This window comes from Helicoverpa zea, chromosome 7 (genome assembly GCF_022581195.2).
Source record: "Helicoverpa zea isolate HzStark_Cry1AcR chromosome 7, ilHelZeax1.1, whole genome shotgun sequence".
In the NCBI taxonomy this organism is placed as follows: domain Eukaryota; kingdom Metazoa; phylum Arthropoda; class Insecta; order Lepidoptera; family Noctuidae; genus Helicoverpa; species Helicoverpa zea.
Genome location: NC_061458.1, coordinates 7341703 through 7358504, shown reverse-complemented (window position 1 = coordinate 7358504; position 16802 = coordinate 7341703). Strand labels below are relative to the sequence as shown.

At 36.0% G+C, this 16802-nt stretch overlaps 1 protein-coding gene across 1 annotated transcript; it reads right to left on the bottom strand.

Moving 5' to 3' along the window:
• Window positions 1–13398: 13398 nt before the first annotated feature.
• Window positions 13399–16446, bottom strand: LOC124632029 (pyruvate kinase-like). The gene is made up of 9 exons (XM_047166681.1): window positions 16408–16446; window positions 15909–16041; window positions 15608–15831; window positions 15070–15399; window positions 14793–14939; window positions 14617–14718; window positions 14298–14543; window positions 13818–14040; window positions 13399–13589 (listed from the first exon to the last, which is right to left on the bottom strand). The coding sequence occupies exons 1-9, from the start codon at window positions 16444–16446 to the stop codon at window positions 13399–13401; spliced, it is 1635 nt and encodes a 544-aa protein (XP_047022637.1).
• Window positions 16447–16802: the final 356 nt, after the last annotated feature.

The following is a 16802-nucleotide window of genomic DNA, read 5'->3' as shown; positions in this document are numbered from 1 at the left end:
TTCATGAAAAAAAGAACAAAGGTGCTGCTTCTGATGATGCTCACACAGGCTCACACAAAGAAAAAAAAAACCAAAAGATATATTATGTATCCTTAAGAAAATACATTGTGAACTCAAAATCAAACGCTTCGAGTATGTGCATATAGATAAGCGACATACAGGATATAGTATTCAATAAACTGTCGACGCAGCGCTATAAATCCCGTCCAATGTATGAAAATCCCACCCAAAACAAAAATGTGAAAGACTGCCAAGTTCGATAATATGGGAATGCTTCGCCTATAAAAGAAGTGAGATTTGAATAAGTACCAAGTTCCATACACATACCTCAGTTAAAAATAGTTACTTTTTAATGATGTTACTTGGCAAGTTTTCACACACCTTGTTATAAACCTACTAAACGCATGAATCAAGTATTTAATTTTCTATTAAAACTTGCCAAGTAACATCATTAAAAAGTAACTATTTTTAACTGAGGTATGTGTATGGAACTTGGTACTTATTCAAATCTCACTTCTTTTATAGGCGAAGCATTCCCATATTATCGAACTTGGCAGTCTTTCACATTTTTGTTTTGGGTGGGATTTCATTTATTTTTGTAAGGTTGTTTATTTTATTTTTTTCTTATGATGAAGTTAATTAAAGAAATGTCTCATTTATACTATCTTTCAGATTTTTTAATATGCACTATGTTTCTTACAAAGAAATGAACTAGATTAACTAAATGGACTAGATCTACCAACTGACTGACATGACATGTTATCATATATTATGTTCGTGGATCAAAGTTACACATTCGTTATTTTCGAAAGTGATTCACACTTGGCCGTTTTCAGATTTTTACTTTACTTTGACTAAATACAAACGTTTGTAACGAATTTCAGATCGGTACGACCATTCGAAGATATATTATATAAATATAGATAAAAGTTCGTTTTAGTTCCTTAGGGGTGTAAATTTACACTGGGTATGAAACACATTCATTATTTTGAAACCGACTCACACTTGGCCATTTTCAGATTTTTCCCTTTACCTTGCCATAAAGACCTACCTCCATGCCAATTTTCAAGTCAATACGACCATTGGAAGTGGTCTAGGTTTTTGATGAGTGAGTCAGTCAGTCAGTCAGTGAGTGTATAGTAAAAATAGCGATTTCTGACGTCAATATCTCAAGACCTACAATAGGTATATTAATGAAATTTTGTATTTTAGATAAGTGAGGGGGTCTCAACAAATACTAGAAATTTGATATGCGTAAATAAAATAGATTTTGAGTTACAGGGGGGTCGAATTTGGCCCGAAATGGTTCGTGTAATATAACCCACGGCCGGTGTGTCGCTTTTTTTGCTCGAACTTGGCGGACACACTGCCGTGTGTCTAGATTCGATCAATTTCCCAAAAGATTTCAGAACTTAAGTAGGTAATCTTATTTAAATCTGTTAACACTGGACTGTCAGTGGAGAAAAAAAATAAAAATCTGGAATAAGAGAACTCTATCAAGTTAATTAGTAACAGCATTCTGTAAGACACTAATTGAGTATTTTTTGCACTGGTGGCCTTTTGAGGACAAAAGTTAAAGTAGATGGTCTCATTAGTGCTGAAATAGTCTTACGCCGCCAACCTTTTGTGTTTCGTATATAATGCACGTTAATTTTATTGTGCTTCTAGTGGTAATGGTGATTTGTTGGAAGTGCGCAGTGTACAGGGAAGTAAGCATAAATCCTTACTTACAATTATTTTATTTGCTGAAACAGCTTTTGTAATGCGGTGGCTCTTTTATTAAGTTCCTAGCGTTAGTTGACAGTGTTTTTATTGTTCTGAAGAGTGTATCTTTCTCTTGAATATGACAATATGTTCTTTTATAGATTGATGAAGTATGGACATAAACGGAAACTACCATAGCTCAAGACATTAAGGTCACCGACACAGAATAGTTAACATTAACATTTTATTCATCTCTCTCCACTTTGATCTGAATTTGATTCTCTATCATAAATTATATCGAACAATGAGAAAGCCGTTTGTCAATTTTGATGTCCGATTGTCTGGATTGTCTAGACAGAATCAATTGAATGCAAACATACTTGCCCATGGGTCATGGAAAAGCTAAATTGTTTCAGATTCTAGTGTAAGAGAATTAGAGAGATTCGAGAAAAAGGGAGATAGGTTGAAATGAACTAGGGAAAAGCTATTTCGCCCCGAAATCTGTCTTAGTGTCTGTTACAGGTATATTTGTAACGTTATTCATGTTTAGATTTTTAATAATCTCCAATCATCAATCAACCAGTTCATTGAAGGAAATATAATTAATTACATTTAACCTAATAACTGTACAGTAGGTACTCCAACTTGTGTTAGATCCTTTTATTTTATACGGGCAACACTGCTGCCACCGTGATGACAACTCTATGAAGATTTTGACAGATGGAGCGCGCGCTTTCTTCGTTGACTGATAAACTATGTTTTCTTACGATTGTTATTAAAAATTGTGTTTTAAAAGTGAATATAAGAAGTTATTGTGATACGAATTGACGTTTTATTTCTGATGAAGGCTAGGAGATCATACCCTAGCTTATACTTGTAAGGTATCGCAGTTCAGTATCTTCTCATTTACTCATTCAGAATCTAAGCTATCTAATCTAGGTTATAACAACACCACATCCTTAAAAAAATGACTAACCACGACAACTCTGCCATATTCCTACAAAAATCTAAAAAATAATATTTCCTCGTGAAACATTTTCGTTGGACAAAACGCGTGCGTATCATTACGCCTCGTCTGCATAGTGCTGACTAACGAACTAGTGTCGGCGTGAAGAAATGAATGTATCGTAACGCGCCTCATTAGCCAGCAGCTCGATTCACGCGTACTATACAAAAAATGTATGGAGCTGGGAGTTTGGGTGGTTGTTACACAGCGTTGATATGCCAAAGCTATGTTTTTTGTATTTCGAGAGAGAAGTTGCCTGTTGTAGCTGAATTAACTCTTGAATATTGAGGTTGAATACGGTTGGTTATACTTAAAAGAACATAAAACTTGCTGCTCAAGATAGAAAGAGTGACAAAGCCTTCTGAGAGTCCTGTGTCGGGGACATGTGTCACGTGACAGATAACAAGAATGTCACCTTCATCATTATACTTGGGGTTTGTTTGTAAAGGAATTGTTATGCTAACTTTGATATATAATATAATTTAAGAAAAATTGCATAATCTTCATATTAAAATCTAGTCTGCTACAATTCGTGCTAAGATATCCAGAATACCGCTAACTGCTTTACGCCTACTATCGCATAATATAGTACCTCACTAGCACTGTAGTTCAGGGCTAAGACTGCGTTCTTGCCGACGCTATAATATTAGCGCCTTTCCTCTTGAAAATACGAGTAGCTTTTCCCGGGACCACACTAATTAAGGATATCATCTATGTACACATACTGGTAACATTTGCTCTTTATTTCTTGGCAGATTCTGTTTGTTTTTAACTCTTATTCGTAATTATCTTTTAATGTAACAAGTATTGCTTCTTAAAAGCGGAAAACGGCAAAATGTTTTAGAATTCGATTTTTTGTTTACCTACAGATGTGTTCTCTCCATATGGAGTAGGAATCTAATGTCACCCTGAATCTTCTCAACACCCTTCGAATTCGACTTCACTTTCAAGTGCTCGATGTAGCATGACAAATATACAGCTCAATATTATATTTGGTAAGATCCCAAACTAAACGTGCTGTAAGCATTCCCAATTGCCTTGAGGGAGTCCCTCTCAGCCGCAGCCGCGCTCTCGAGGCCCGGCCGTGAGGACGATAGGGCACACTCTCTCTGTGGCCCCCACTTCAATCCCCCTTATTATCCCCTTTTGTCCTTTTACCTTTTTGCACCTGTCTGGCTGAGTGACGTGTTAAAATGCAAAAAGCTGTGTTGACTATAGTAAAATGTGAAATGCTTAAATCAAAAGGATTTAGCTCTGAAAAGGGTTAGGTAGAGTTTTTCTAGACTTGGCTTACATTCCTCGGATTATAATTTTACAACTTATTTTCGGTAAAAAATATATTGGATAAAGTTACCCTCGGATAATCACCATATTGGATAAAGTCGTATGATCGTATCTGGCTTTTATCGTTAAGTCCATTTTTATATTAACGACATTATTGGCCTTACTACAAAAACTTTAACCACTGTTTTACACTTGTCTAAAAAAAATGTGGCTCCAAAATGACCCATATGTCAACGTCATAATTTGACATTTTTTTAGACAAGTCTTAAACTGACGTTAAAAAGTTTTTGTGGTAAGACGGGAAGTATTTACGTGTCAGGTTCATTGCTTATTAACAGAACTGAAATACATGAGCAAATAAATAAAACACGAAAGTCCGTGCATTTGCTGCGAAAAACGCTTATTATCCTAATACTCCAGTTACCCGGGCGAATGTGTTCATACGAAGTATGGGCTCATTGCAGTAATCCAATGAGGTCAGAGCGAAAATACTTTTTTGAATTAACATAATAGCTTTACCATCTCGAACAGATACATAGGATTTTTATTTAAGTCTCCACTGCTTTACCTTAAATCTAAATCTTCCATACTTAATTATAAGTTTACAAACAGTAAACCGCTTTTTTGGATGAAACAGATCTTCAAAAGACACAGCATTATCTACCTACACAAAATCATATTCCAACCCATTTTTGAATCCTCAAAGGTACGAAGATATTATCGCATGCAAATGCCTTAAATAAAGCAACATCTTGAACAATAAGGCTCAAAGCCTTGCCACATAAGAGCGGTACACGTATCCGTCTTGAACACAAAGCTTCCCAGAATGCCTGTGTTGTTAGTTCATTGCGCCGGAAAAGAAATTTGTAGGACACCTGTAGTTACTGAAATGTAACAATGTGCAGACATATGTGGAATAATTTGTCGGATTGTGTTTGTGGTGCATTTTCTGTGTGGTTGTTTATGTGGGAAAGAATTGTAATTGGATTCTTCTTGTAGGATTCTTCATGGTTGCTTCATTTGTATTTTTTCATTTACTTACCTAATCAAGTTTTCTCAATTACTGTTATGATTCAAGTTGTGTGCTAATAAATAAATCTATTAAGTAAATAAACAAAGATTAAGAAGCACAATCTTAAATTTATTTATTTCAAATCTTAAATTTTATGTTGAACGGAAAGTAATTGAATTCTAAAATAAATAGCTGTTCAAAGAGCGAAGAATTTTAATCAAAATATCAAATATCTCGAGTTTCAGAATATTCTAGAATCTTGGTATTTATATAATCTAGAACCTATACCAGTATAGATTAGTAGGAGGTAATGCTAGCGTTCTATAAGCCTCTATAAGCCTAGTCATTCGTCAACGCCTAGTCACCAGTCTAGTCGCCTAGTCGCAAAAATCAGTACACAGAAAACAGAAAATAAAAGCTTCTGGAAATAAAATAAAAACCACCTGGAATATAATTAATTCAGAAATAGGCCGATCCACTGTACGGAATCGAGACTTTCACTTAAAAATAAACAATGTAGACATTAAGTCAGACTCGGAGGTAGCATCTGAGTTTGAAAATTTTTTCACCCATATCCCTATTTTAACAACCAGAACTCTGATGGCATCTTCCAGTTCGGCTCTTACAATATTAAAAAATTGTGTTGCGGAATGTGACAAAGGTTTTGAATTCACGGTTGTCAGCTCTAAGGATATTATTCAAGCGTATAAAGATCTCGATGTAAAAAAGACTGCTGACCTTTGGGGATTGTCAGTTCAGATAATCTCATCGATAATTGAAATAATTTCACCTTATTTAGCAACTGTGTTCAACTCTTGTGTTGCATCAGGTGTTTTTCCTGACTTGATGAAACTTAGTAAAGTAATTCCATTGTTTAAATCTGGTAGTACAACCGATCCATCAAATTTTCGGCCAATTCCAATTTTACCCACTTTGAGTAAAATTTTTGAGAAGTTAATATTACGTCAATTGTTGAGCCATTTTAATAGAAACAACTTGTTGCACACTAAACAATTCGGATTTACCAAGGGTCGTTCTACTACGGATGCGGGCGTGGAATTGCTTAAAAATATATTCGAGGCCTGGGAGGATTCGCAGGATGCGCTCGGTATTTTCTGCGACTTGTCCAAGGCTTTTGATTGCGTGCACCATGATATACTCATCAGGAAACTTCACCACTATGGTATCAAAAACAAGGCTCTTGACCTTCTGACTTCTTATTTGCATAATAGAATTCAGAGGGTGGATGTCAATGGTAAGAGGTCTTCTGGATCTACGGTCACCATGGGGGTTCCACAGGGTTCAATTCTAGGCCCTTTTTTGTTTCTTATTTCTATTAATGACCTCCCTTATCACGTAAGGGATAATCACACGATTGTGTTGTTTGCCGATGATACTTCTCTCGTTTTTAAAATCAAGCGCCAACTCGACAATTTTGACGAAGTTAACAATGCACTCTCAAAGGTTGTTCATTGGTTTAATGTCAATAATCTTCTTTTAAATGAATCTAAAACGAAGTTAATTAAATTCTCAACGCCTAACGTAAGGCAGTTACACACCAATGTACAACTAAATGGAGTAGAGTTGAAGCCTGTTGAGTCAACGGTATTTCTTGGTTTGACCGTTGATTCCAAACTCCAATGGGGCCCACATATAGTTAAATTGTCAGGAAGGCTTAGTTCAGCCGCCTATGCTATTAAAAAGATCCGACTTATCACCGATGTGGACACAGCCAGAATAGTTTATTTTAGTTACTTTCATAGTTCAATGACGTATGGGATTCTCCTTTGGGGAAACTGTGCGGATGTTGAAACTATATTTATTCTACAGAAAAGAGCTGTTCGAGCCATTTATAATCTGGGTCCAAAAGTTTCTCTCAGAGAGAAATTCAAAGAAATAAACATTCTGAATGTTGCCTCTCAATATATTTTTGAAAATTTAATTTAAGTTCGTAAAAACATTTCTAACTTTGTTCAAATGTATGATGTTCATAGCATAAATAATAGGAATAAACATAATCTTGCTGAACATGCTACTCGCCTCCACAGAGTAAGCAACTCGTTCATGGGTCAATGTATACGCTTTTACAATAAACTTCCCAAAGCGGTTCGTGACTTACCTATCAGGAAATTTAAAAATCATATAAAATCCAAACTTTTGAAAAAAGGATATTACAAAATATCTGATTATTTAAATGATAAAGAAGCTTGGGAATGAGCTGCTCGCTTAGTGAGTGATATCTTTTTAAATGCCTGTGTATTGTTACTTTTGACATTTAAATATATATTATCATCAGATAACATTTTATTAATGACATTCTTTTTATTGACATTTATATGTTATAATTGTATTATTTTTTTTTTTTAATATATTATTATTATTGTGAATGTGAGTATCGTGTATGCGAGCAACATTATATATTCTTATAACATAAATACTGTCTGGTGGGTTTGAGTATTTTTGAATGGCCTACGCAAATGTTCTGCAGATCTGGTATCGTCGTGTGACAGGTCGTTGAGCTCCCTAAAATATGGTTGAGCTACACGACGACTGATGCATGCGTGCCGTCTGTTGGGACTGGTCAGCTCCAGCCTGATGTGGCTCTTTCCTCAAAAGGCCATTCCAGACCGCGTACATGGTGACACTCACACATTATTATTTCATTTATAACATGTTTGGACTTTAAAAGAGACTATGACCCTTGAGTTTGTTTCGGCGTTTCTTCTCAGGGATCAGTCAGTTAGGAAATGCCGGCCTCAGCGTTCTTAAAATGACGTGTAAAAGTGATGTAATGTCCATCTTGCAAAATAAACAATTTCATTTCATTTCATTTCACCGACGGTAGAAACTTGACGTGTGTAATCTCAGTCCTAAGTCAGGGATAAGAAGGGTTTGGCTTTGAGATGTTAAATAGCAACGTAAATTTTAACTGAAGGCTATCAAGTTCAAATAGGTGAATAGATTTAGGCAGAATTAATGTTCATCTGTCCATGAAATAGTGAACTCAGTGCCCACTAAGCATTGGGACCCAAGCGCTCTGGTACGTTCGGTCGAGTGGGTCCATACAGTCGACTACGTGTGAATTTTGGTTCCGGGATATGCCGGTTTGGGGAACGTTGTTTTGTTTTATGGGCTAAGAGGTTAGTGGTGGTGAATAAAATGCCAAAAGAAGGTCATACGCCCATTCAGACAGGATGTTGTTATTAATAGATTTGCAATTCTAAATGCAGATGACTATCCATGCTGCGACATATAGTTGTGGATAGAACTGATTTGAAGAAAAAATGGTAATGAAAGTATGCCGCAGTTTCATTTGCAGTTACTTATAAAAAATGTGCAAGACTTTGACGGTGACCTTTATTCCCAAACAGTTTCTTCATTGAAATATTGGATAGATAAATAGTGTTGTATCCTGTGATATAAAGCGTCGTCGGTAACCGTAGCAGTCCTTATCAGGCCTCGTTTTATGACCACGTAAATAATGGACATTTTCGACAAAATTTTATTCAATTTCCTGGGCCTGTGCTTTGAATAGAGGATGTTTTACATAATAGTTTGCGGCTTGGTATCTTAGATATTAAAGTATTTTCGCTTACTCACTTCCCGATCAGGTCTTTGAGTCGGTACATTGCTATGCCTGAGTTACCTGTTAAAACACATTTTTGTTCAATGGTCTATTCTAAAAATATTATTATTGCAATAATATTTCTACCATAATTCACTTATAACTCCGTCTCAGCCACGTTTTTAACATCCAGAGCACACGATAAATGATCGTCCTCAATCATGTTGGAACTCTTCGCTGGAACCCATAGGGAATACGCTGAGAGATATCCGACCATCTAAATTAACAAAGGGATGCGTATTGATTGTATTACATCGATGCAATCATTATGTTCCTGCGTGTTCGTTTGTGATGGGCGTATTGGTAACTTAATTACTCTTCCTATACTGAGGGGGATAGGTCTCAGAATACTCTTCTGTTAGTGGAATGTGAACACTTTGAGACTGATCACTAATGGGTCCTATCAGTATTGAGTAATTCATGGATTTAAGGAGGAGAGAAATTACAGTTTGAAATGGGAGATGAGTCAAAAACCGGCACTGAAAATCATTGGTTACGTAAAATAAAAACTGTAGGGATCTTTTACAATTCTTAAACGTATGAGACAGAATTTCAAATGGTGAGCAACTGAGTAATTTAATACTGTTAATTCCAGAGGATTGAAGCCAATTAATTAATTTAACGAAAGCTGGCTTTGGTACCTACTGCTTAACCCCGCAGATGAAGAATTCCTAAATCGTTACTAGAGTCCACTGGGAAATCATATAAAGTACGTTTCTAAGTAACGTACGTTTCTCATGGAATAATTTCCCACATCTCTCGAACAATTTTCTGAATGCCCACAGTAATTCCTTGAGCTGAGATCTCAGGACTTCTTAGCCCATGAAACTAAATATCTCAACATCTTTCGTGTGAGTGAAACAACACTTTACTGAAACTATAAATGGCCAGTTACCTAAAATCTAAGTAAATGGCATGCTAAAATCGCCTTTATGGTAGAGTAGTTATAATTTAAATCTCCGTGGCAAAGTTTCTGCTATATAATTTGTCCTGCGGCAGACCGTAGGATCCCTATGTGACTAAGGTTGCCTAATATTGCGCACTTGGTTAACTCATTAACTTGGTGGTACGGTAATAACCTCGGAGAAAGGATTCGGCGAGCTTGTTAAAAATATGGTAATTATTTTAATAAGCATGACTACGCTAAAGGGAGGTTTGTACTTTGTGATTTTTTGAATATGACAACAACTGTCTGCGGCATTTTAAATCCCAAACAGGTGGTCTAATTGGGCCGCATTTGTGCGTATTATAAAGGGATGGGTAGGTGCAAGTGATGCATTCGGAAAATAAATGTTCAACAGCCAAAGATAGTGTCTATCTACAGCTTCTTCAGTAAATAATTCAGGATACCTGCTACCATCATACCCAAAGGTGTATTATTAATACCACAAGGTTTATATGTAGGTATACATACATATACATATTAACACTATATAGTGTTAACCACCGGTAGCGATAATTTATTCATTGTACTAATTGATTACTACATTACGCGGCTTAGCCAGTCTGTTAGACGGTACTGAGGTCATTATCCCAGCTTCCTTTGAATACACCTACCGTATTTAGTAATAATTCACATCGTCTGATTGCTGTTTACGATTGGAGAATTATTCAGTGTTGCAATAATTTGTTGCTTTACAACGGATTTGCAAAGCGTTAGGGTCAGAGGAGGAGGAGTGGACGGCAGTAGGCTGATTTTAAAATGAATTAAATACGGACTGATTTTTTAAATTGATTGCGGCTAAAGACTGGGGTCAATATAAAAACCTTGGGAGTATAACAATAGATAAATAGCTTTACGAAACAATAGTACGGCAACGTAGAAAAGGACCCACCTTTTATTAAATCACGTAGGGAAAATGTAGCCGACACAAACAAAGTTATTTTTAATTCCGTTATTTGCCGACTGCGAATATCAAATTAAGTACTCAAATAGGTATGTAGGGGAGAAAATCTTGGTTGCAGCCAAGAGCAAGGAGAATATACTGTCAAAACAAATTTTGCGTAATCTTAGCGACCACCACCCCAAAAAGGTGAGTTTCCTCCATTATGAATAACTTCCATAGCGTTCATCTAATTTAACTTGTAAACATTACAATTTAGTCGCCCATCTCGACTTGATGCCTCCAAAAGTGCTATTCGCTACCTTTATTACCGGAATTTTTATTTCGTATCTCGCCTATTGTTCGCTTGTTATTTCTTTGTGAGTAACCTCGTTTACGATTACGAAAGCTCAAAAGATTTTAATAGTCCTTTTTGGTTTTCCGATAGATAGGACCGCCAAGATCATTTTTATTTTATTACGAACTAAGTTTCTCAACGCTATTAAGAAGTGACAGTTGTATAATGGGGTTCATCAGTATGAGTAATTTTTCGAACACTTGTTTTTTAAAGACTGATAATAAAGTAGATTGCGGTGAAATAGATTTCGAATTTAATGTTAACGAAAACGATTACACGACACACGTAGGTATCGCCCTGAAATGGGCGCCCTCGATGTCAGTATTTGATAACAAATCCAGCCTATTATGTTTCAATTACATCGAGAATCGCGGCGGATTTACCGATATCAATGTCACATTGAAACGCTAACATCCCAAAGTAGCTTCAACGAACCGATCAGGGTTTAGCGTCCAATTGGGTACTGGAGACCTCGAAATACCTTTTGTGCAAATTGCCCTGTGCTAGGTACGGAGTCACAATGTGACCGACGCGGCGTTCGGCTAACATCGGAGCTAAGGGTGTAATTGCATCCGTTACAGACGATGTGCTGGGATGGTCGACCCCTGGTGGGAGGTACATTGTTAGTTCTAGCGCTTGGCCTTCAGTTGCCTTCATGATAAACCTTTATAGACAGCTTTGGTGGTCCATACGGTTGCGTATTACGTAACTTGGATTAAAAGTAGCTTAATTTGGTGATTGCAATATGAATAAAAATTGTACTAATCTCTACGTACACTTTAAAATCAATCTTTTTAGCAAACTGTTTATTGAAACAGGATACCTTTTGCCGTTAGCCGTGGGTTACGTGTGGCCGGCAGATGGCAATATTGGCTATCTCTATGCAACGACGTACTTACGTACGGAGTGGTCCGCCAGCAAATTGGGACCGACATGGAATATTACATTTTATTAAACATAGTAAAATATTTTGGGCATACCTTCAGCTGTAAACAAAGATTCGTGCTGGACCTATCAACATTTTCTTTTCGTCTTTGATAAGGATTGTCAAACAATTTCTATACAGGTATTTAATTCGATTCCCTTAACATTATATATGTATTAGGGTGGTCCTTATTTTTCGACTCTTGAATTATCCCCGGGGCACTTTCTCATTCGATTATAGTTCGGCCATTCAGAGAATGCGTTCCTGACACGTCGCGATTGAACTGACGACGTAATAACATTCATTGATTATTGATATAATAATGTTGTTTTAATGCTCCTCAATTGTTAAAACGGTAAACAACCAGCAAAAATATTTTTATCGTAACTGCAACGCCATTGCAAAGTTACGTCGTCAGTTCAATCGCGACGTGTCAGGAACGCATTCTCTGAATGGCCGAACTATATATACCTTTAAATATGAAATTAGCCTTTTTGTTTTTTTTTTTTGGTTAAGATTTAGAGGTTGCTACCAGCTGTCAAATTTTTTACAAAAAGGAAGGATATCTTAAATCATGGTTTCATAAATGTTTTATTTAAGTGTTTATAAAACATTTTACGTGCAAATGAACATCGCATAGATAGAATAAACAATCGCTTCTTGTCAAAATATTAAATTAATTACATTCAATGAAGAACAAAAGCAATATTTGCATTTGTTGGTAAAAGAGTAAAGGAAAAAGTACCCTAATACTAACAAGTCAACTCTTATATCTTAAAAATAATTGATTCAAATGTGTACATTAATAACATCTTAGTTCATAGCAACAACAAAATTTGTAATATTTTTATTTCTTGTCTATAAAAATAAATGAATCTAACAAATACAGATTTTGTGTTTTTACTTTAAATTCAAACCTTGGTAGCGACCCCAAAATGTCTCTTAAAAAATTTTTAAAAAATAATGAAAGACTTTCTTATGGTTTATATTCAAATTACGTGGTGCCCCGCAAAATAAAAGAAAAATTTTTTTTTTCGTAGGAATAAGGACCACCCTAATATGTATAATGTGAAGTGAACTTTATTTTCCTAAGTAGGTACGTCGCCTACCGTTATTTATGTCCGATGCTAAATGCATGCAAGGTGTGAAATTGATGTCCATCTTATAATGGGCTAGTTAGCGTTTGAAACTTCGTTAGGAACGAGAGTTGGCAATCTTCTTTTGCTGTATGCAGGTAGTGTGAAGGCAAGATTACATAAATTCAATTTGGGCACCTCAGAGAGCTTTGCAAATTGCCTCGTCGGCCAGCAAGTGGAGTTAACCCTTTGATGCTGATCGCTAGCGTCATTCCGTCACCCGGACACTCCGCTAAGCTTTGAAACGGTCCATAGATATTCAGTCAAAGTAAGCTACGTTACGTTCGAGAGAGAATTTAAAATTCTCAATAGACATTTGCCGGACGAACGCTAGACCACTCCTAAAATTTTAAAGCGAACTCAGAGGCTGGTACGAACATTTTTATTTCCGAAAACACTTGTAAATACTACTAAAAGCACCACCTAAAACGAATAGGTATAAAAGGTTTCGTTATTAATGTCATTTTTGATGTTTAATACGCGACTACCTAAATGAAACTATCTATCACATTGAAAGGAATGTGTTTACAATACGGTGATGGTATCGGCAGTGGCATAAACCACTCGCATAGTGTTCGTGAACCCCGATCCTTGTCTCCATCCAGATACGATGACTATCGGATCGCCGATCCTTATAAACCCTCTCTCGATAGACCATTTGATAACGAAATTTACACGTTTCTCGAGGTCCGCTGCCCACTCCGTTTCTGGAGCATCTGGAAAATAAATGTACAAAATCGTCAACTGTATTTATTTAAATGTATGTGTAATTTCACATTTTCACAGCTAGACACAGCACTAAATTGAATTTACAGAATCTTTCAGAATCTTTTTATATCTATATCTTATGATAGAAGTGTTTTGAAAAATACTGTGTTTTGATGTGTTACATTATTAAAAAATGACACTATTTTCATTACCATTCGTAGGCCTCAAAAAATTACCTTCATAAATAATGGGGACAATTCCTCTCCACATGTGAAGTTGGCGTGCCACCATAGCGTATCTTGTTACCGCTAGTATAGGACAACGAGGCCTGAACTTTGCAACTGTCTGAGCTGATTTGCCAGAAGTAGTCACAACGATTATAGCCGCCGCTATAGACCTTTGTGCTGCTAACACTCCTGCCATTGCAGCACCCGTTGATTGGTCACATGGTAATGGCGTCTGGAATAGTATAAGCAAGTATGTAATAACATTTGAAATAAAACGATACTATTATCGGTAGGTAATATTTGTAACAAAAAGCAGTTGTTCCCGTCGCTCTCGAAGCGCAAAATACCACACCCACGTTACTGTTACAAATGTCTCCCTTTTTTTAATGTGACCTTTTTTGTGCGGGCTTATTTGCCGTAAATACCACATCATTATGTCCATTATATCAAACTACAAATTTATTAAATATAAGAAAAGGTTAATATTACCTTGTCAATAAAATCATAAAAAACTTGCTTAGTCCAAACACAAGCCTCTGCTTCTTTACAAGTATTGCTCATAACTGCAACTGCTTCCACTGGGTATTGACCTACAGCTGTTTCGGCGCAAAGTACCAGGCTATCAACACCGTCCAGGATGCAGTTAGCAATGTCCAGAAGTTCAGCTCGTAGAGGAATCTTTTTGAATCTCATGCTGCTCAGAATGTGAGCACTCACACAGATTGGACAATTCACCTGTGAAGAAGGAAACAGGGAATTTCACGGTAATCATCACATTCGCGATAAGCTATAACGTTGGGTAACTTACTCTGTTAGCTCGAGCAATCATATTCTTCTGTGCTATGACTAGTTTCTTTGGAGTGATATCAGATCCTAGTTCTTGTCGCGATATCATTACACCATTTGCTTCCTGAAAATTAGGTTCAAATAAGAACCAATCTCAAAATAAGTTTTACAATTTTATCTTTGGCGCGATAAAATTACCAGCATTATGGAGTCAAAATTACGAAATCCTTCAACTGTTTGTATATTTGCTACGACAGCCAGTTTTTTGCCCTTATCTCCTAATATAGCTCTTAATTCCAGGATACAGCTGGCAGTGTTTACAAATGACGCAATAATAACATCGACCTGAAAACAAAAGAGGATTTTTTTAAATACTGCTTTCCTATTAACCGTGTGCAGCTATTATTTATATATGAACAGTGTAGGCACCAATACATTTTAAATTAGTTACATGATAAGATAAAATCATAGATACCTGGTTATTAATTGCCATTTCAATATCAAGTTTGTCTTTCTCAGTATAATTTGGCATATTCAATATGACGTTAGGCACAAAAACGTCTTTATAGGATCCTAAAACTCCTCCTCGTTCAATTTTACACGTTAACGTTGTTGATGAAATCATTTCTACTTTCAACATGATCGTCTCATTGTCCAATAAAATAAAATCTCCTTTATTCATTTGTTCGGCGAAAGACATGAAATCTACATATACCGTGTATGTGGAACAACGTTCTTTGTATGTTTCATCCGTAGTTAATCTTACAACCTCGCCAGGTTTTAATTCGACCGATTCACCGAAAGTCTGAAATTGAGCTTTGGCTTATTAATGAAATACTTATGTGTATAAATAATTGTTCGGCGTTGCATTCCAGAAAGTATTATTAAAAATTTCGTGTTCCTCGTTTGGTGATTTACAAATCGCAGAATTATTTATTACCCAACTTTCCAAAAAGGAGGAGGTTCTCAATTCGTCGGGATCTTTTTATTTCTTAAAATAAATAAATACAAACCTCAGCGATGCGTCCAGTTCTGATCTTTCTGCCGGAAAGCCTCATAGCTATCGATAAAGGATAGTTCTTGCCCATTTTGATGCTGAAGTTTTTGGCAGCAATTCGCAGCATTTTTATACATTCCACATGCTCTTCTCTTGAACCAAAGTTCATATTAAGCATTGCTGTGTTCATACCCGCTCCTATCATCTTTTCCAGAATTTCAACGTCATATGTTGACTTTCCTGGAGTTTTAATTTAATAATTAATTACAATTAATAATTATTGCAATATTTTGATAATGATTTAATTTAATATTTACCCATGGATGCAACAATTCCCGTAAGACGCGTACAAGCCGGTGGAGCTTTGATGTCTAAGTTCAGAACATGGTCCAGTGGGGTGTACGCATGTGCTGCAGATAGCTGCTGCCCTGGTAACTCCATAGCGTCATACTACAAGACACATCAAGTTTTATCAACCGAAAAACTGTTGATCCCTCCGATTTGCCCTTACTCACCGCTTTGGGTATGTGTTTCGGTGAGCGAATAATATTATAATAAGGTATAGTTTAATTTTTAAAGAAAACCTTTCGTACGTTTTGTATACTATTAAAAAGTACTCATCCAGATCATCTCTTTATGACTAACTTTTTTCTGCCACTCTCTCACTATTTACGCATTCGTATGTAAACTAGGCTGAAAGACTTCTCTTAAATCTATCTAAATAAATCACAAAATGTATAAAAAACATAAAAGGTATGGTTATGGAAACGGCCCGTGCCCAGTGCTTACTCCTAAATAAGTTTATTAAATACTTACTTCAGCAAGTTTAATATCATGTTCTGTTGGCCAGACCATTGTTAAAATGGTATATAAAATAAATTATAACTATAAACTTTACAGTAAAACTATAAATCAATTTAATACAAATTTCTTTACAGATACTGAAAAAATATGTCAACTTTGTCAGTGTCATAAAGTAGGCTAAAGTCTCGTAAAGTTATAATTTTACTCTTTTGATCACAGAGAAGTTTATAATAACCCTTCAAATTATTAGATGTTACGAATGTATTTACACTGCATTAATTACCTAAATAAAACCATAACGGCGCGGCGTTTATTTACACTCAGCGATTAGTCTTTTCTAATCTGAATACCCTTAGGGAAATCAAGGATTAGAATGGGTACAAAAGTCAGGAGGATCAGTACCATTC